The following is a 20,844-nucleotide window of genomic DNA, read 5'->3' on the forward strand; positions in this document are numbered from 1 at the left end:
GGCGGTGGGAGAGAGGTGGGAGTGGGTGGTGTGGGAATGCCCCCACATACTCAGAGTAACCTGCAGTTCGAGTCAAGCAGATACAGCCCCCAGCTAGACAGTTAACTCAGGCAAGCAGTTTATGCAGAGGGCTCTGTGTGTTCCCTCCACAGCCTTAACCTGTCCCAAGTGCCTTCTGAAAACATGCTGTTTAGTCGTTATCTGAACTAGTCCTGGTTAAAGAAAAGCCAGGAAGGATAACAAGACTTCTGAAGGTGGGGAGCAAAAAATGGTCTGCTGTGCTTGCTTCAAGGAGTGTTTATCTGCAAGTGCCTTTGCTCTTGCATTTCATCTTAATTGGCTTGGCGTGGGGTAGGGGCAGACTTACCTGAAAGGCCAGCATCACCCATATGAATCTCTCCAAGCTATTTGGTTGGCCCTTTCTGGCCATACAATTGATGGATATCAAGTGCAGGGCTTCTTCTGCAGTGGTACTCAAATGTGGAATTCCCTTGCTGGGGAGTTTTCTTTCCCCACCTTTGGATTTGAACAGTCATTTGGAATTTCTTTCTTTCTTGCCGTATTGCTCCATAGCTGCCTTTTGGTGTTAAATTTTACTGACTGGTAGTTTTTAAAAACAAAATGAATTAAATTGTTGTTGTACACTGCTTTGAATGCACATGTGCAGAAAAGCTACCTGTAAATAATAGGAGTTAAATCTTCTGAGGATAATGTTCGTCTCTTCTCCCTGGTCATCTTTCATTTGCATTGTGTTTCAGCTCATAAACATGTGTTCTAATGATGGACAGAGAATGTATGAGGCAACAGCAGTGGGTAGCTTGTTGGCTGGAGGTCCTATCGTTGCTATTCTTGGCATGGTTTATAACGTCATCATACTGGGACCAACAGGTTTTTTGGGATCGGCAGTCTTCATTCTCTTCTACCCAGCAATGGTGAGTAGGTGCCTATCTGCCTATGAGCTGAAGGTGTATTTAGGAAGGAAAGGTCAAAAAGTCTGCTTCAATCAAATGTGATGCGTTTTTTTATATGAGTAGCACTTCCTTTGTGTAAAGGAAGAAGCTGCATGTTGGTGGTCGCATATGAAGGTCAAACACTGATCTTCTTTGCTAGATGATACACAGAAATAAGGATCAATTACAGTTGTGGTAAATCTGCAAAGAAGTCAACCACACAAATAGAAATGGCTCCCAATGCTTTTTGATGAAACTGTTTAGGGAAATGTCTGTAAAAACCATGAAGTCTAAAAACATACATTTTTTAAAAAATACCCCATGTAATATATTTCGTAAATACACACTATATAATGCTAATCATATTGCACACAGTACATCACATACAATATCTAAACAGTGTTTTAAAACTACTACAATGACTGACATATAAAAACGTAACCCAAAATTGTTTTCTAAAAAACCCCAGTCTTCTGAATAATATTACTGCATTTAGAAAGTTGTAGCTTTAAGCAAGAGAAATGAAATGTGGTTTGTTCGTGGCAGACTTTGTTATTTCCTTTTAATGCTCCCTGCCACTTATCCTGTGTCTGGATGCTTTCAGATAGCCTTCCTTCCTTCTTGGGCAACAAGACCCCTAGAGATGAGAAAACCACCATTAAGTCACCTTGCACAGCCCTGGTGAACTTCGATTAATATGTGTTGTTTGTTGTTAAAGGTGATCCTACTGTGTCTGCTCTTGGGTTTTATGGTGCTTCTTTTCATTGCAGATGTTTGCATCCCGCCTCACAGCTTATTTCAGAAGGCAGTGTGTGTCTGTAACCGATGAGCGTGTCCAGAAAATGAATGAAGTTCTTAATTACATTAAATTCATTAAAATGTATGCCTGGGTCAAAGCCTTCTCTCAGAATGTTCAAAGTGAGTGTCAGTTTCCTTTCTCTCCACCTCCCAACAATTTGGCAAGAAAGAGACCTTGCTAGATCATTTAGCACTCTGCTTCGGCTGAAACCTGGTCATGACACTGGAAACATCTTTCTTTCTCACTGTTGTTGAACTTGTATGGCTGCTTGTAATGCGAGAGCCAATCTGCATTCATGCTTGGGATTGCTAGTCTTAAAAATGACGCGCTCCAGTGCTGGGCATTTTAAAACCTAAAACATAGGCATATTATTTGTCTTTGGTATTAGTACTTGTCTATATCATCTTTTTGTTCCATGATAAGTTTAGTTCTGGAACATATCTGTGATGTCATGACTGAAAGTTCTCTAACTAACATGGAGAGCTTCATGCATGTGCTGCGTGTTCTGCTTGTCTCATGTGTTTTGCGGTTGTGTTCTCTATTCTCAGAAATCAGAGAGGAAGAACGCAAAATCTTGGAACGTGTTGGATATGTCCAGAGCATCACTGTAGGAGTGGCTCCCATAGTTGTAGTCATTGCCAGTGTGGTGACCTTCTCTGTTCATATGATCCTTGGCTATGATCTAACAGCAGCTCAGGTAATGTTAACTTCAGACATGGGAATGGGCAGGCTGGGTGGCTGAAATCATCCTTTACCTGCTTCTGGTCTGTGACGCTTCTTCCCATTGCCATTACATTGGGTGGAGAGAGCTTTCCTCCACCTTGGTAGTTGAAAAATCGGGGGTGAACAAATAAAAGCAATAATTACCAACTTTAGGATCCAACTTCTCCTATCCTCAAGGGCCTTGACAAAATTGTCTCCACCTGTCAGTGGAATGTCAGCAGTGCGGGTGCCACAAAGCACTTCAAAGTGGAGGTTATTTCACAGGTATGGGGCCACCACAGAAAAGGCCGTCACACGCACTTCTCTCTCTCTTCCCCCCCTTCATTAGGGGCTGGGGCTACAAGCAGGGTTTCTTTTGCTGATGTTAATGCTCAAGCAGGCTGATACAGGAGGAGGCATGCTTTTAAATATTGTGCTAAAAATTCTTCCATTTGTGTTTCAGGCTTTTACTGTGGTTACAGTATTCAACTCAATGACCTTTGCTCTGAAAGTCACACCTTTTTCTGTGAAGTCTCTTTCTGAAGCATCTGTTGCAGCTGACAGATTTAAGGTGAGCAGTCGCAACCTTGCTACTTTAGCTCCTTTCAGCCCAAGAAGGGTGTGATGTAGACATTATTGACTTCTCTTGAAATTGCAAGATTGGCCATTTTACTGTAATATACTGACTCAAATCTTAAAGTATGCACTTACCTCCATTGTAAAAAGTGAGTGTAGGATTGCATCCTTCTTAAGCATAAGCCTGTAGAGAAACATGGACAGCATGGGTTGGACTCGATGGCCCTTGTGGTCTCTTCCAACTCTATGATTCTATGTCATACATGCATTTTCAAATGTGAGGATTTCAGGCTACTGTAAGGAATATAGGTAACCATAATAAAGTTTATAGTATCAGTTGGTTGCTTAGAACAGTGACTTTCAATCTTCAGAAAACCATATCTGTTTCTTCTGTGGAATCCCTGTGAGTTGCAGGAGATTCTGTGGCTTATTTTAGGATGTTCAGTCCTTTGCAGTAGAGAGCTGTCCGGGCTGCTAGACCTCACCATTGTCCTGTGTGTGTTGAGAGTGCATATCAGAACACAACCAGGATGCACATTGCAGCTTGGATATACCACACCCTCCCCTTTTTCTCTGGGCTTCTAGGAGTTTTTGGCTGGAGCCCAGCTCTTTCCCCAAAGCCAAAGCCATTTTACATATGTATGTATATATACATTTTGTATGCATAAATGGCTCTTGGATCTTTAAGCTACTGCCACTTGAACATTCAGAAATTCCTCAAGCAAGCTAGCGATTTAGCCCATTTTAATCATTTTTAATTATTTGAGAGAGCAGCAGCAGAATCATTACAAAAAGATACAAAGAGGAATCAACTGAGTTTTGCTCAGAGTAGAGTAGACCTAATTTAGTAGTCCAGTGCAATTCCCATAATTATTTCTGGGTAGGGAGTTGGTATCTGAGGGAAAGGTGCATATTGGTTGGAAATAGTGGTTTAACTAACTGGAAACTGCTTGGTTTTCATTTGATTTTTCTGTGCTAAACTGTTTGACAGATATTGTGGAACCTAAGAATATATGAGTATATGGATGTGGTGGAAAACATGATAAAGAGCCTCTGTACTATCCTCAGAGTTTCTTATAACTTGTCAAATTCTTAGGCAACTGAATTTTGTGCAGGGAATTCAGCCACCCCACCCCCCCGAACACTGGCTAAGAAACATTTTGCATCCCTAGGTCTTGTGGGATTTCTAATGAGCAAACTTTTCCTCTGCTTCCTCTTGTCACTCTGTGTCATCCTCCAAACCCTGAAATGCAAGATGAATGGGGGGGACGGACGGACGATATTGAACCTAACCATATTTGTGTCCAGAGAATGGTGACTCTGCAGAAGACTCTCTGTCTGAGAACCACCACATTCATGGCTAGCCAGGCCCTTTTGTGGACCTGGAGTTAGTTTTCACTAATGAGCTACCTTTTGCTCTTCAGCTTCCTTCCACTGTATAGCCTGATGTGTGTTGCTGCGTGAGTGTGCCGTAGGCTTGTCCCCTTCCAGTCTTGACCAGGTGTCTCATCTTTGCACCTCTCTCACAACTCCTATCAGAGTTTGTTTCTAATGGAAGAGGTTCATATGGTAAGGAAAAAACCAGCCAACCCACACACCGCCATAGAGGTGAAAAATGCCACCTTGGCATGGGAATCCTCCCATGCCAGTGTCCAGAGCTCCCCAAAGATGACTCCTAAAATGAAAAAAGACAAGAAAGAGAAGGGCAAGAAAGAGAAGATGAAGTTGCAGCAACGCGAGGGACAGCAGGCGATGCTAGCTGAGCAGAAGGGTCAACTCTTAGTGGACAGCGACGACCCGCCAAGCCCGGAGGAGGAGAACAAAAATGTCCATCTAGCAAATGTCCGGCTGCAGAGGGTTCTTTACAATGTTGACCTGGAAATCGAGAAGGTGAGGAATCAAAAGTCTCTCTCCTTTGCATCAGAACTTAAAAGGCTGTGTTTTGTGTTTGCGGCAAATACAGTTTCAGTAGATCAGTGCAATAATACACGTATTAAGTCCTGAAAAGAGGGTCAGGCATGCTACAGAGCTGTGACCTACTATATAGCCCCACAGGAAGGGTCCATGTGAGTGCTCCTATAGGTTTTCACACATAAACACCAGTGCTGTGTATAATAAGCGAAAGGCTAAAGTGACTTCCCTTCAACACAGTGTGGAGCCAGTGGCATAGTGGTTAAGGTGTTGGACCTAGGACCTGGGAGACCAGGGTTCAAATCCTCACTTGGCCATGAAGCTGACTGGGTGACCTTAGGCCAGCCGCTCACTCTCAGCCTAACCTACCTCACAGGGGTTGTGTTGTGAGGATAAAATGGGGAGGAGGGGAACTAGATATGCCACCTTGAACTTATTGAAGGAAAGGTGGAATATAAGTGTATCTAAATAAAAAATTAAAATGCAAAAACTGATGCTGCAGTCCTGTGCATGCTTACATGAGAGTAATCACCAATGTGCACAGAATTGTGCTGGTCGTTGCTTTGAGTTTACTATAGTTTGAGTTTTGTGGAAGTTGTTTTGTGGCAAGTAAGTCCAGAAGATACTGGCAACTTCCTGGCAAGGGAACTGATGTGAGACTAAAAATACTAATGCTGAGGGCAGCCTTCTCCGGTACTGCAGATTTCTTGCCTCCTTCCCTCCCCCCCTCCCAATTGTATAATCTAATATTGCCAGTGATTCCTCTCCCCACCCCTTGCACTTGTTAAGATTGCTTCCTACCATGAAATACTATTTCTGTTAGAATAACATTTCTTTTTACGGTCTAATCTAGGGGAAACTTGTTGGCATTTGTGGCAGCGTGGGGAGTGGGAAAACCTCGTTCATTTCAGCCATTTTAGGGCAGGTGAGAAACAATCTCATGTTTTCTTATTTTTTCACACTGTCTGTTTTGCTGGCTCTGTTTGCATTCTGCCTGTGAGAGGAGCACAATATCTGTGCCACCAGCAGTTGCATTTTGCTCAATGTACCTTTAATCCACATGATAAATAATTTATCAGACCTCAGACTTGGATCATAAACAACAAGTGAGGCATGCTTAAGATCTTAAAAAGTTTTAAATAGCTATGCATGCTGAACTTGAAACAAGCTATGCTTTTTTTGTGCTCGAGAAGTTGAGCAGGGCAGGGGGGGAGTATAAGAGGAAAGGAAGGAGGGAAAACCTTTCCCGTACAGATGTGGAATGGTATCATTTCTCGACTTTCTTCTGCTTGTTTCAGATGACTCTGCTGGAAGGCAGCATTTCTGTGGATGGAACATTTGCTTACGCAGCCCAGCAGGCCTGGATTCTCAATGCAACACTTAGAGACAATATCCTCTTCGGGAAGGAGTTTGAAGAAGAAAGGTTTGTAAGCTGTAGTGATATACTGACAAATTGCAAATGCTCAGCCTGGTCCAGCTTGGTGTGAGTTAAAAAAGATACTCCATATGTCCCTTTATTTCCGTACTATCATTGCATGCCTTCTGAAGCAGTTTTGTAATATGTACTGCCTGCCTTAGTCTGATTAAAAGATTGCAATTTCTGGCCTTTGGTTTCTTTGGTATATTTGCTCCTTTTCTAATTTTTCATAGCTCCTTTTCAGTCCTTCCTTCCTCTGTTGCAGCTAACACCATACCTGGAAATGTTGCTGTTCACTGCTTTTTAAAAATGTGTTTTTTCCAGGTATAACACTGTGCTGAATGACTGCTGTCTCAGACCTGATCTGGCTATCCTACCTAATGGAGACTTGACAGAGGTAGGAATCTTGTTAGGCAGCCACTCTCCCAGGGCAAACAGCTCACTATAAGGCCAGGCACTCTCACACACCTCATTTTGGTGTACTTGTCTGTTGGCCATGTCATGTTCTCTTTCTGCCTTTGACTGCACTTACTTCCCAGGATTCACAAGCCCAGTGAGCTATAGCAGTTAGGTGGTTTGGCTCAAATGTGGAGGAAACGTAGTGCAGGCCTTTGTTGTTTTGGGGCCAATAAACACTGATTCCCATCTTGCTGGGCTATTGTGCAACTTCTCTGAGGTCTTTGGAAGAAGGACAGGATATAAATGTAATGTTTCATCTTAAGTGATAAAAAAGGAGATCCTTTAACAAAGCATCTTTAACTTAGATTGGTGAACGAGGCGCAAACCTGAGTGGGGGGCAGCGCCAGAGAATCAGCCTCGCTCGAGCTCTGTACAGCGACAAGGACATTTACATCCTTGATGACCCTCTCAGCGCCTTGGATGCCCATGTTGGAAACCACATATTCAACAGTGCAATACGGAAGCACATGAAGTCAAAAACAGTTCTCTTTATCACCCACCAGCTGCAGGTACACATGTGGTTCTACCTTCAGCCTCTCCATCAGTTTGACGTGGGAAAAGTAAGTTTGGATGAGGGTAGATGCGGCTGTTGAGAGTAGCTTTTAATCTGTATAGCCCAAATTGCTGATCGCTCCACAGAGGGGAAAGGTAAGAGGCATCTTCACTATCTTAAGTGTAAGCGTAGAAGGGAAGTCAGCCAAGGGAGTCTGCAGAGAGAAACCAAGGAAATGCATCCAGAATTAAATAACTGCAGCCACACGCACAGTACACCTGGTGGTTAATGTGCAGAATAAGGAAATGAGGCTGCAGCAGTTGGGTTTTCAAGTTTGGAAAAATCTAGTGGATCATAAAACAGGGATGGGCATTTTAGACAGAAATAAACTGCTTTCAAAAAAACAGTAACAATGTTCTTCAGTAAAGCTGACTAGACACAGTTTCAGGATAAACAGATGGAAGTACTGTTTGGTGTAATTGTAATTAAACCTATATTATTGGGCTAGTTGCTTCATGGTATTGTGATAACCCATTAACATCAGGGAGGGGGAAATGAAAAAGGAATTTGGGCATAGCAACCTCACACAGTAATAATTCTCTCCCTGTGTTTGGCCTTGTAGTATCTTGTGGATTGTGACGAAGTGATCTTCATGAAAGAGGGTTGTGTCACTGAGAGGGGAAGCCACGAGGATCTGATGAATTTGAATGGTGACTATGCAACCATTTTTAATAACCTGCAACTGGGAGAGACTCCACACATTGAGGTATCTGTTACTACCTTTTCTTATGCTTGCAAGCCATTTGTTGCAGCTCTCATGGAAAGTGACTAGTCATTGGTTTTTTCTTGTGGACAGAGGAAGTTTCTACTGAGAACCGTCTCTGCAATTATCTTTGTTGAATGTGCTGTTTCGGAGTTAAAATAGGTTGTGTCCAATTCCCCCCATTTGTTTCCCCCCCAGATTAATTTAAAGAAAACCACAAACAATTCATTGAAAAGGCACCCAGATAAAGGCACTAAAACAGGATCTGTGAAGAAAGAGAAAGCAGTCAAGAAGGAAGAAGGTACCGTTTTCCACCCAGAAATGCATGCAAACTTACTTCTGCTCAAATGGAACTCTGGCTTAAAGTGATCTAGTCCATGAGTGTATTCTGTCTGGATTTAGTACATTCCAGATGGTTTTCAATACAGCTGACAACCTGGTTTAGGTGTGGATGACCCATCTTGCCCTTTGGCATTTGAAGCTTTAAGTTCTTGTGTGCCAGAGAGATGCTGGTCAATCATTAAACTTGCATTGAGTGATGTGAGGGCCTGAATACTGATAGGGGTTGTCTTTATATGAGAGAACCTAGAGCAGAACTTAATTCTGACCCACTAATAATTTCAATCTATTTGTTTTCTAAAACTATATGCCATGCATAGATAGGGAAATCTGTATAAGGAGGATGCTGAAACATTCACAGTACAGATAGCAGTCTCTGGGTCTTGCCTTGTTAGTCTGCTCACTTCTTGCTTCTCTGTCTGTCTCCCCCCCCACCCCCCCTCCTTCTGTGTATGTGTGTGTCTTAGGTCAACTCATGCAGCTGGAAGAGAAAGGCAAAGGTTCTGTCCCTTGGTCAGTTTACGGCGTCTATATCCAAGCAGCTGGAGGCCCCATTGCTTTTATCATCATCATGGCTCTCTTTATATTGAATGTGGGCAGCACTGCATTCAGCAATTGGTGGCTGAGTTACTGGATCAAGCAAGGCAGTGGGGTAAGAGCCAACAATATATTTGATTTGCTAGTGGATTAAGAAGAGATTGTCTTCATGGGATCACATGGTCTCTGCAGTCCTTTTAGCTGTAAATGCCAGGCTAGATCCTGCAAGGCAGCATGTGCTCTCCCACAGAACTACAGGCCCACCTGCAAATTCTCCCATAACAAGGGTGAGAACCAGCCAGACAGCAGCTTTGCTAAAACACCATCCTGTCAGTCAGTGGATCACAAATACCTGTCGTTTATAAAGTGTTTCCAGACATTCTGAGTGCTTTACATACATCGTCTTGTTGCAGTACAGTCATACCTCGGTTGTTGAATGTAATCTGTTCCATAATCCCGTTCAGCTTCCGAAATGTTTCACAACTGAAGTGCGGCTTCCAATTGGTTGCAAGAGCTTCCTTCACTCAAGTGGAAGCTGCGCCGGACAATCGGCTTCCAAAAAATGTTCTAAAACTGGAGCATTTACTTCTGGGTTTTTGGTGTTTGAGAGCCAAAACGTTCCAAAATAGAGGTGTTCGGGAGCCGAGGTTTGATTGTACTTAACTCTTGTAGGGTAGGTCAATATTATTATACCCACATGGCCTTGTAGGTTGTTGAAATTTACAACAAGAAGAAAGTAAGCTCTTTGGGAGACGGGGTAGTTAAAGCTTATAGCAATCATATGCAAAATGAGCTTAGAGAGCTAGTAATCAAAATTGTTAATAACTATTTCTAGGGAGGCTTTGATACTGGAGCAGAACCAGGTGGCTGAGAGACAGCGTCTGTTGGTCCAGTATCTAGAAAGAGCTAGGATAAAGAATGGAGAATGACAGATCTGTAAGTGCAATAATGTATACAAGGGAAAGTTTTTTTCCAAGATAATTGTCAGCCAAAGTAACTTCATCTCAGAGGGAACGGGGCCTTATATTGTTGCAAGAACAAACTTGTGAGCCTGATTTGATGGTTTAATTAAATAATTGCTGTGACGTTAAAGTGCATATTTAGCCGTATTATCCTAGACTTCCAGAAGGACTCTAAAAATTCCACCAGCAGAGTTTCATTCGTAGAAATATAGAAAGTCAAGGCTAATACAAAGTTTGGTCAACTGACTGTGAAACAGGGCAGATCTATATACTGTGTATGTTCTTGATTTTTAATAGAACACTACTCTCATGTTGGGAAATGAAACGGTTGTGAGCAGCAGTATGAAGGACAACCCACATATGCATTACTACGCTGGCATCTATGCGCTCTCAATGGGTATCATGCTGATTCTGAAGGTTGTGCGTGGCGTCGTCTTTGTCAAGGTATGTGTATGTCTCAGAGGCAGGAACAGAATGGCTTCTTTTTTCGTTTTGTGCAGCAGAGCCCAATGGCCAGGTTTACTGAGGTGAGCCAGCTTGGTGTCGTATCGCAGAGGAATATTCCTTCATTTCCTTTTGGTACCTGCCTGTCAACCCGTGATGTGTCAGGTGACTCAGATTCAAGGGAAAGAATTGGAAGCACACTCATACTGGGCTACAAATGGAGATCCCTGCTGAAAATGGGATTTGCAGCCACAGCTGATTGGTGCTGGGCTGCCAAATCTGCTTTCGGCTGGGTTTCATTCCACTCTGGAGTTCCTGAGCCGAGGGGATTCCAGCAGGGTTTGTAGCCACCATTAATCTGCACCAACTGCCAGCCTGACTTTGTCCAGGATTGCCTGTGCTCGGGAGCTGCTCTTAAGTGCAGCAAGCAGTCCCAGCAAGGTTGACATTTGGTGGAAGATTTAAAGAGTACTGAATACAAGCCCCACTTTCCAAGGAAACATTGGATGCATCCTTTAAGGTTCCCAGTTGTTCATTTTCAGCTGCATCTGCACCTGATTTTGCATACAATGTCAGGTGTGGAGCAGGTGACTTGGGGGAAATAGACTTGCAAGCCAAATGAGAACCCTGTTTGGCTTACCCATGGACTGAAGAGCCTCCCTCTCCCCCTCTGTCCAGCTGCCACCACCCTAGTTTGAATCATCCCAGATATCAATTAGAAAGCATTCCCAGGGCTCTCTGCACAGTCTGCTTTTTCTTTTGGAAGCTTCGCTTCTTGCATTGTGAGGAAGGAAAGGAGGGATGCTTCCTTGTGGTTGCAATAGCCTAGCTGCTTCCTTTGAAAGGAGCTGGTGGGAAAGATATTGAGAGATGTTCTGTGAATCTCCATTTTGAAGCCTGCCAGCCAGGGATGGGAATCTGTCCTTCCAGATGTTGTTGGACCAACTCCCATGAGCCCCAGGCAGGTAAGGGATGCTGGGAGTTCATCCACATCTGAAGAGCTGTAGGTTCTTCAGCCTAGTTTTAAGTGCATATACCAGATAAAGGTAAAGGTAAAGGTACCCCTGCCCGTACGGGCCAGTCTTGACAGACTCTGGGGTTGTGCGCCCATCTCACTTAAGAGGCCAGGGGCCAGCGCTGTCCGGAGACACTTCCGGGTCACGTGGCCAGCGTGACATCGCTGCTCTGGCGAGCCAGAGCCGCACACGGAAACGCCGTTTACCTTCCCGCTGGTAAGCGGTCCCTATTTATCTACTTGCACCCAGAGGTGCTTTCGAACTGCTAGGTTGGCAGGCGCTGGGACCGAGCAGCGGGAGCGCACCCCGCCGCAGGGATTCGAACCGCCGACCTTTCGATCGGCAAGTCCTATTTTTGTCTAATTCCATAAACTTCCTTTATTTTCATTGCAGGGGACATTGCGAGCCTCCTCCAGGCTCCATGATGAGCTCTTCCGACGGATTCTTCGCAGCCCTATGAAATTTTTTGATACAACTCCTGCAGGGCGAATTCTTAATAGGTTCTCCAAAGACATGGATGAAGGTAATTGGTCTCTGTTAATGACCTATACTTGGTCTCTGTAAGTGACCTGTTCGGACAAACTCGTAACTGTGGAAAGGATGTGTTTCTTCCAGGGCTACCTCTTCTGGTGGCAAGCTTTCTATGTGTAGATTCTTTTTTTTTAAAAAAAATGTCTGACATTCAAGCATGTAACCCATACCCATGTGGAAAATAAATATACAAGAATAACTGCCAATTTGAAGTGGCATGGTTCCAATAAGACTGTACCACATGCTTTTTCTTAGTATGTTGAAACATCCCCCCCTCCAGATGTTATGGAAACTTTAAAAAATGCATGTAAAATATGAAACGTATCTATGACTGGTGGGGCAGAGTAATTTCTTTTATTTATTTATCAAATTTAGACCCCACTCTCTGCCTCCCAAAGCAGCCCAGGGAAAGTCCTTACTGACTTTTTCTAGTATGAAAACTAGTGAGGTTTAAAAAATTTTTTTTTATTAAATTTTCAATTTTGCAATTCCAAATAAACATGTTACAAACGTTAAAATATCCAGTGACTTCCCTTCTTCTCTTTCCATGGTTCATTTTGCATATACATCCCTGCATATTTTACTATAACCATTCAAAACAAAATAAAAGAAAAAAAAATCCTTCCAGTAGCACCTTAAAGACCAACTAAGTTAGTTCTAGGTATGAGCTTTCGTGTGCATGCACACTTCTTCAGATACAGTGTGCATGCACACGAAAGCTCATACCTAGAACTAACTTAGTTGGTCTTTAAGGTGCTACTGGAAGGATTTTTTTTTATTTTATTTTGTTTTGACTATGGCAGACCAACACGGCTACCTACCTGTAACTATAACCATTCAAATCAGTTTTCCACTTTTACATCCATCGATTTTTTTTTTTACTCTATTGAATTTATCTTAATGCTGCCAGCGTTTTCAGCTGTAAACAGTTATTTTCCATATATTCCATATATATAGCAACGTTTTTTTTCCAAATGCATATAGATGAAAGGGGAGAGCATGGCTCCAAATGAAATTGTGGGTCAGGGTTTTTCCTAAAGTGGCAGGTTGGTATTTCTGTAGCTGAACAAGCCTGGTTGTAGATATGGTGACAGCCAAGTTGTAGATATGGTGACAGCCAAGTTGTAGATATGGTGACAGCCAGAATTAGAGTTCTGGATAGATATGGCCTGGGCTGGAAGAATATGGTGGTAAGTTTCTGTTTCCTGGGTAGAAGTGAGACCTGAATTTCTGAAGGAGAGCTTTTACCAGATCAGAACTCTTTTTGTGTTCAGTCTCCTATGTGAAGACTGCCATCTCCGTCTATTTTTTTCCAGTTGATGTTCGCCTGCCATTTCAAGCGGAAATGTTCATACAGAACGTCATCCTGGTGTTCTTCTGTGTGGGAGTGATCTCTGGTGTCTTTCCATGGTTCCTGATGGCAGTTGGGCCCCTTGTCGTCCTTTTTATAGTGCTGCATGTTGTATCGAGGTAAACGCAACCGTTGTTGAGGGATTCTGCAGTCATGTTCCCCCAGACAGGTGACACAAGTAGTTTGCAGGGCCAGATATCTCGCCCTTCCAATTGATTCTTTTCTTTCTGCAGAGTCTTCATTCGGGAGCTGAAGCGTCTGGACAACATTACACAGTCCCCGTTCCTCTCACACATCACATCAAGCATTCAAGGCCTCTCTACAATCCATGCCTACAATAAAGGGCAGGAGTTTCTGCGCAGGTTATTGCTCTACGTCTCTGAAACACAGTATTTGCACGTTACTGGACTCTATATATACTGACTGCTGTCATTTGACTGCAGTCAATTTTTGGTGAAATTTCTCTGCATTTAAAACAAAGGTAAGCTACCTAGAATCCTACTAATATTTCTCATCATTTTCCTTTTAGATATCAAGAACTGCTGGATGACAATCAGTCACCCTTCTACTTGTTCAGCTGTGCAATGCGCTGGCTCGCTGTCAGACTGGATATTGTCAGCATTGCCCTCATTACGACCACTGGCCTAATGATTGTTCTCATGCACGGCCAGATCTCGCCTGCCTATGCTGGGCTGGCCATCTCCTATGCTGTTCAGGTAATGGCGTCCCTTCTGAAGTTTTCAAAATTGCATTTGAATCTTTGAACTCCAGGTGTAAGTAGAAACGCCATTCTTGTGCAGTAGTAAAAATATATTGTTTGACCATATCTATAATAAAAGCTAAAAACTGGCCACCCTGCTTTGCCTCTCTGTCTGAGCCCACAGACATTGGCTGGATTGCTGATATTACATAATACCATGGAGCTTTTTTTCTTTTTTTGCATTTATGTTAAGGGTGACTCAGAAACCACAATTAATTCAGAATTCGGCTGCAAGACTGATGACTGGGAGCGGCCACCGGGACCATATAACACCGGTCTACGTTGGCTCCCAGTATGTTTCCAAGCACAATTCAAAGCGTTGGTGCTGACCTTTAAAGCCCTAAACGACCTCGGCCCAGTATACCTGAAGGGGGGTCTCCACCCCTATCATTCAGCCCAGACACTGAGGTCCAGTTCCGAGGGACTTCTGGTGGTTCCCTCACTGTAAGAAGTGAAGTTACAGGGAACCAAACAGAGGGCCTTCGTGGTGGTGGCACCAGCCCTGTGGAATACTGTCCTGTCAGATGTCAAGGAGATAAATAACACTGCAACTTTTAGAAGACATCTGAAGGCAGCCCAGTATAAGGAAATCATTAATGTTTGATGTTTACTTGGAAAGCTAAATTCATTCAAATGAAGATGAGAAATCATAACCACTAGTCTGTGTTCAGAAGCTGTTTTTAATTTTTAAAAGTAAATAGTGTTTTTCATTATAGTGTTTTTCATTTTAAAATACCATTAGATTTGGATAGAAAACACACCTTTGTGGTCAATTAATTCAATAGGCTACCAACACAGACTCTTATTACCTACAGATTAATAGGACAACAGGAGGAAAGAGTAGGAATCTAGAATGAAATTGCTATCTTTGAGGTTTCAAATCACTTTCTTTAGGTTAAATCTAAGAGCCTTTTATAATTCTCATGTTGTTCTTCTACTGTTCTGGCAATAGTTCAGATTCCATATTGGTTCCTTGCATATCACTACTCAGATTAATCTAAAATGTTTATCACCAGTCCTTAGAAGCATTCTCTTTTAAAATGCATTTATTTATTTTTTAAAGATAACATCCTTGTCTGTTTTGTCATCAGCTCACAGGGTTATTCCAGTTCACAGTCAGGCTAGCTTCAGAGACAGAGGCCCGCTTCACCTCAGTGGAGAGGATTGACCACTATATCAAGGTACTCAAAATATTTTTCTATTGCTTTTACTGGTCTTAGATGACCTCTCTATATAAAAGTCCCTCCAGCCATTTAACTGTGCTCTATACTGGCTTAATTTTTACATGTATGCATATAACACTTTGTCTTGATTTATTCTGTATCATTTGACTGCATTAATTTTCATTTCTTTTAGGAAATTTCATTAAGAAGCATTAATGAAAAACATATTTTAAAAATTGGCTTAATTTGACACGTTGTGACATGAGCTTAACCTTGTGGGTGGCATGATCATAAAAATGTGGAGGATTGTTATTTAAATGAAGTCACTTTACTTTGCACTGTGTTGGCACAGAGTAACTCTCGTACAATATTGGCAACTGAACTCCAGGAAGAACACTTGTCAAAATATAGAAAGAAGGAATGTTCTGAGTTGTGAGGTTCCTTCTGTTCGTGAAGGGAATGAGATCTTGTGATGGTGACTTTTCCCATCCGTTTCAGGAAGTGTCTGAAATCTCCACTGGGAGGAGGCACCCCCTCAGTTTTGGGGGCTGTCAAAGCTGAATCTGCTCTCAAAAATAAAATTTGGTAGTACAGCAGCAATACTCAACAGAGAGCTGAGAAAAGAGTTTGACAGAAGGTCACCTCTGTGTCCTAGATTTATTTCCCGCGTTGCCAATATTTATCCCCAAAAGTTTATGTAGTCATAATCCATCTAGCTTATGCAATGAGGAGGCGTGAGAGAGAATTCTCTGAGAAACCAATACCTTGGGCAATAGCTGTAACTGAGACAGCTCTTTGCTCCAGAAGCTTCTGACACTTTTGTTCCCAAATTGGATGTAAGAGGAGCTGTCCCATCATCATGGGGTATTTTCCTTCCATGACCGAAGATTTGAGGGAAAGAGTGCCTTGATCTCAGTAAAAATGCTTTGAGGTCAGGAGCTGCCCCATCTCTCCCATGCATGATGTGTCAGTTTCTGTTGAATCTTGCTTGTGTTGAAGAGTCAGTTACCAGCTGTAGTCTCTTATGAGAACATATTCCTGGGGCCACTGTTCTCAGCTGACACCTGACCTCTTTTTTTTTTAACCTCTGCAACTTTCTAAGACTCTTTCTCTGGAGGCTCCAGCTCGGATTAAGAACAAGGCTCCCCCTCCAGACTGGCCCCAGGAAGGAGAAGTCATCTTCGAAAATGCAGAAATGCGGTATCGGGAGAACTTGCCGCTTGTCCTCAAGAAAGTGTCCTTCACCATCAAACCCAAGGAAAAGATTGGCATTGTGGGAAGGACAGGGTCAGGTAAGGACATATCTAGGCAACACTCCAGGAAGCTAAATCTGTTATTCTAAAGCAGCAATGCTGCAGCAAGCAAAGGCTTCAGCAGCCAAGTCAGCTGCTTGTGGCTGCAAAGCCAGACAGGAAGTATGTGACTGTTGCCATGGAAACAAAAGGGCAGTCCATTCTGTACTGAGCACCGGATGTTAGCTCAGTGTGTGTGTCATATGACCTGTACAGGATGTACATGGGTTGAGTTTGGAGTTTCTCTCTGTTTGTTGAACAGAGCAGACATGTTTTCTCTATATGACTGCTGAAGACAGGAATAAAACATGTAGATACATTTCTGTCTGTGTCTGATTCCCCTCCCTGGGGATATGCTGGAGAGCAGGGAGGAAGAGAAGCAGTTGGTGTGTTTTTCTCACAGCCTGAGGAAAATCGCCGGAACGGACCTCGTGTGTTTTGCCTGCCGGGAGTCGCCGGAGGGAGGTCGAAAGAATTCAGCCGGTGCCTGTAGAGATAGGCACATACCTCTGACCGGCCCTGAATTCTGACATTGGTAGCAGTTGACGGTTGCTACGATCCATGGGAGTCTGCATCAAGGAGACTGTATTCATCCCTCTCCATGGAAGTCTGAGATGGAAGCTGATTCTCTGCAGCCAGAAGCTGACCAGAAGAAGCTGAAAGCCAAGCTACGGAGCCCAGGTATGAGATTTTCGGGCTTAAGAGTGTGAATGCAGATGGATTAATTCTCTGCTTCATGGGAGCAACGTTTGGGAAAAACAGCTCCGAGAGAGAAGAGTCTGCATTCCAAACATTCCTGTGGTTTTTCCTGTCCAAGGAAAGGAATGTGGTTGCTTAGCAACGCAGGCCAGTTTCAAGATAAGGGCTGGAAGTCGTGTTTTGACTAGGCCTTGCAAAGGAACTGTTGGAAAGGGACTTTCCAAGCGGCCAGTGTTATAGCTGCCAGGTGCACAGAGTGTAAACAAGCCAGCTATTGGATTTTAGAGGCTTGTGTTTGAGAGTCAATGCAAGGACTCAAAATGGATGCCAAGAAGGGGGAAGGCCTGCCTTCTCCACCCCTTTTGACCAGTGACAATTATGCATCTTGGTCTATTAAGATGAAGGCCTTGCTGCAGAATCAGAGACTGTTTGGGGTGATTGAGAACCCCATCCCTGCAGCACCAACGCCTGTTTGGGAGTCACAGGATATGAAGGCCAGAACTGCTATAATTCTGTGCGTGTCAGACTCTCAGCTTATTCATATACAAAGTTTAGAACACGCGAAAGATGTTTGGGACACGCTGAGAAGGACACATCAGAGAGATGCAGGTTCTTCAGCGTTGCTGTATTTTGAAAAGCTGACTAACCTGAGGCTTGCGCCTGATGGAGATGTTCAAGCGCACCTGACGGAAATGAAATTTCTGCGTCAGCAGATGGTGGAACGCAATTTCCGTCTGCAGGAGGAAGTGTTTTGCTTCATGGTGATAAACAGCCTGAATCGGACTTACAAAACCGTTGCCAGTCAGCTGGGGTCTCTCCCAGCGCAAGATCTAACGTCGGACAGGGTCTTTGCCGTGGTCCTGAACGAACATGACAGACTTGCCGCCCTGGAAGTCAAGGACAGGGGGAGGGAAGAACGGAGTTCTAACACCCCCACTGCTGTAGCTACTGGAGGAGACGCCGTAGCTTTGAACGTTGTCCGATGCCACAATTGTGGACAGACTGGGCGTCTTCAGCGGAACTGCAGGAAGCCACGTCAGAACAAAGGAGCCAAGGGAAGCTCCACGAAGTCTGAGGCGTCAGGCAGAAGTCATGCCAAGTCACAGGCGAAGCCTGCAAAGGCTTTGATGTCCCTAAAAGCCACACCACAAGTGGGGAATTCCTTCATTTTAGACACGGGAGCGACGGTTCACATGACCCATCGCAGGGATTTGTTTTCGTCGTTTAAGAAGCAAAGCTTCGTTGTACAACAAGCCAACGGTCAAGAACTGGAAGCCACCGGAATTGGGACTGTGTATCTTAAAAGTCTGAACTTGACTATAAACAATGTTTATTTGGTTCCAGAGTTGAAGTACAATCTGCTCAGCGTTTCGCAGATTGCCAAGAAGGGACTAAAACTGTCCTATGATGATCAACACTGCGAGATCTACAAAGATGGAGAGTTGTATCTTTCTGCCAAAGAGAAAGATGGACTGTATTTGTTGACTTTTGATCAAAGTGATTACATGGAATGTAATTCTTGTGATTCTAACATGATTTCTTTTGCAGGTGTAGCTGAGAAGAACGCCAAGCAGGTCACCTCGAGGGTCGACAAGGCATTTCAGCGGGTGTATGCTGATGTGATTGGTCCTTTAGCACCATCTAGAGGCAATGCAAAGTATTACCTAATATGTGTTGATTCTTTCACAGGTTTTGTCTGGATTTATCTTTTGGAGAGACCGAAAGAAGCCTTAGAAAGGTTTAAAGAGTTTTGTGACAAAGTTAAAAATATGCATGATGCTGACATAGATTGTCTTTGCACAGATGAGAAGCCAATTTTTCTCTTACAGGATTTCCAGAGGTTCCTGAAGAAGAAAGGGATAAGACACAAAATTGCAGCTTCCGAAGAAGCTTGGAACAGATGTGTCTGTATTAGGGTGAACAAAGAATTGCAAAAGGGAATGGAAGCGCAATTGCTTAGTTCACATCTGCCACTTGAGTACTGGGCTGAGTCACTAATGTCTTTTTGTTACACGTGGTTGAGAAAGGTTTCAAAAGACCTAGGATGTTCTCCTTTTGAGAAACTGTTCCACAGAAAACCTTCTGTTGCCCATTTCAAGGTTTTTGGGTCTCATGTGAGAACAGAAGCTCCGGGTGGAGTAAAGAATGCCAGAGGCATTTTTGTGGGTTATGAAAAGGGTCTCTACAGAGTAATTTTGTCTGAATCTGGTAAGGTGGTTCTCACAAAATTTCTAGAGAGTGCTCCTGAACAGGAGAGAGTGATTGTTCACACATTTCCCACAGGTGATGATGATGATTCTGATGATGATGATGATGAGTTTGATCTTATTGAGTTCAGTAGTACTGATGATGACAGCGATAGCTCAGACAGCTCAGTTGTCACAGTCATTGAGAGGAAATCTCACATAATGACTAGACCCTCAGAAGAGGAGGATGAACCACTGATTAAGCTTAGTACTGGTTCTCCAGAGAGTTCAGAGGCTGAACCAGAAAGCAGAGAAGAGCAGCACCTCTTACGTAGGTCTGAAAGAGCAACGAAGGGTGTACCACCCAAGAGGTATTCAAAGGAGTTTGCAAACCTAGCTATTGCATGTGTTGCTGTTGTAAACGACCAAGGACAAATTGAAGCTGTGTCTGAGTCAGAGACAAAGGCACAACAGAGAGTTGCTAACCAAGGTAATGCAGAAGCACTCATTCCTTGGAAGTCACACAACCAGAGAGGTACATTGGTAAAACCAGTGGCGGGTAGTTCCAAGGGTGGAACTGAAACAACAGGGGAGTGTTATAAGTATAACAACTGTTTGTTTTCTTCTCTGGATGACGCTTTGCTCGCAGCACGCATTGATACTTTAGGGGGAGTATGTTATTCTAAAGCAGCAATGCTGCAGCAAGCAAAGGCTTCAGCAGCCAAGTCAGCTGCTTGTGGCTGCAAAGCCAGACAGGAAGTATGTGACTGTTGCCATGGAAACAAAAGGGCAGTCCATTCTGTACTGAGCACCGGATGTTAGCTCAGTGTGTGTGTCATATGACCTGTACAGGATGTACATGGGTTGAGTTTGGAGTTTCTCTCTGTTTGTTGAACAGAGCAGACATGTTTTCTCTATATGACTGCTGAAGACAGGAATAAAACATGTAGATACATTTCTGTCTGTGTCTGATTCCCCTCCCTGGGGATATGCTGGAGAGCAGGGAGGAAGAGAAGCAGTTGGTGTGTTTTTCTCACAGCCTGAGGAAAATCGCCGGAACGGACCTCGTGTGTTTTGCCTGCCGGGAGTCGCCGGAGGGAGGTCGAAAGAATTCAGCCGGTGCCTGTAGAGATAGGCACATACCTCTGACCGGCCCTGAATTCTGACAAAATCCAGCCCCATGTATCTCTGTGAAAGTGCTGCCATCAGTACCAATGAAAGCTGACTGGAGCCACCTAGTGGCTTATGTGTCTGGCACTTGTTATTTCTGAAGAAGAACACCCTGCACATTGGCAACTATATGCACCTGCACAATTGACACACCCACTACAATAAAACTTGATGGTTTGGCTTCATTTAGTCCCGTTGGCCCAATCCTGCGGAATGCTCTGCCAGGAGAGATTCCGCAGGCACCTTCTGTGCCAACTTCGAAACGTCTTTTGAAAACCTTTCATTTCTGCCAGGCCTATGCAGGCAGTAAAGAACACATCCTTC

At 43.6% G+C, this 20,844-nt stretch overlaps 1 protein-coding gene across 4 annotated transcripts in view; it reads left to right on the forward strand.

Moving 5' to 3' along the window:
- ABCC5 (ATP binding cassette subfamily C member 5) overlaps positions 1–20,844 on the forward strand; it is a 49,477-nt gene that overhangs the window by 21,811 nt on the left and 6,822 nt on the right. For 3 of the 4 annotated variants that reach the window (XM_079977589.1, XM_079977591.1, XM_079977590.1), the window contains 19 exons: positions 759–932; positions 1,721–1,868; positions 2,298–2,446; positions 2,915–3,022; positions 4,567–4,917; positions 5,792–5,863; positions 6,237–6,361; positions 6,680–6,752; positions 7,120–7,323; positions 7,930–8,073; positions 8,269–8,371; positions 8,877–9,061; positions 10,206–10,352; positions 11,762–11,891; positions 13,216–13,369; positions 13,484–13,612; positions 13,780–13,966; positions 15,102–15,191; positions 16,276–16,465. In XM_079977589.1, the coding sequence (XP_079833715.1) occupies positions 759–932; positions 1,721–1,868; positions 2,298–2,446; positions 2,915–3,022; positions 4,567–4,917; positions 5,792–5,863; positions 6,237–6,361; positions 6,680–6,752; positions 7,120–7,323; positions 7,930–8,073; positions 8,269–8,371; positions 8,877–9,061; positions 10,206–10,352; positions 11,762–11,891; positions 13,216–13,369; positions 13,484–13,612; positions 13,780–13,966; positions 15,102–15,191; positions 16,276–16,465 (2,863 nt within the window). Of the gene's footprint in view, positions 1–758; positions 933–1,720; positions 1,869–2,297; positions 2,447–2,914; positions 3,023–4,451; positions 4,918–5,791; positions 5,864–6,236; positions 6,362–6,679; positions 6,753–7,119; positions 7,324–7,929; positions 8,074–8,268; positions 8,372–8,876; positions 9,062–10,205; positions 10,353–11,761; positions 11,892–13,215; positions 13,370–13,483; positions 13,613–13,779; positions 13,967–15,101; positions 15,192–16,275; positions 16,466–20,844 lie in introns of those variants that run through there. The other variant, XM_079977592.1, reaches the window with a different exon arrangement.

The sequence above is a fragment of the Podarcis cretensis genome, assembly GCF_951804945.1.
Source record: "Podarcis cretensis genome assembly, chromosome: 5".
NCBI classification, from domain to species: Eukaryota; Metazoa; Chordata; class Lepidosauria; order Squamata; family Lacertidae; genus Podarcis; species Podarcis cretensis.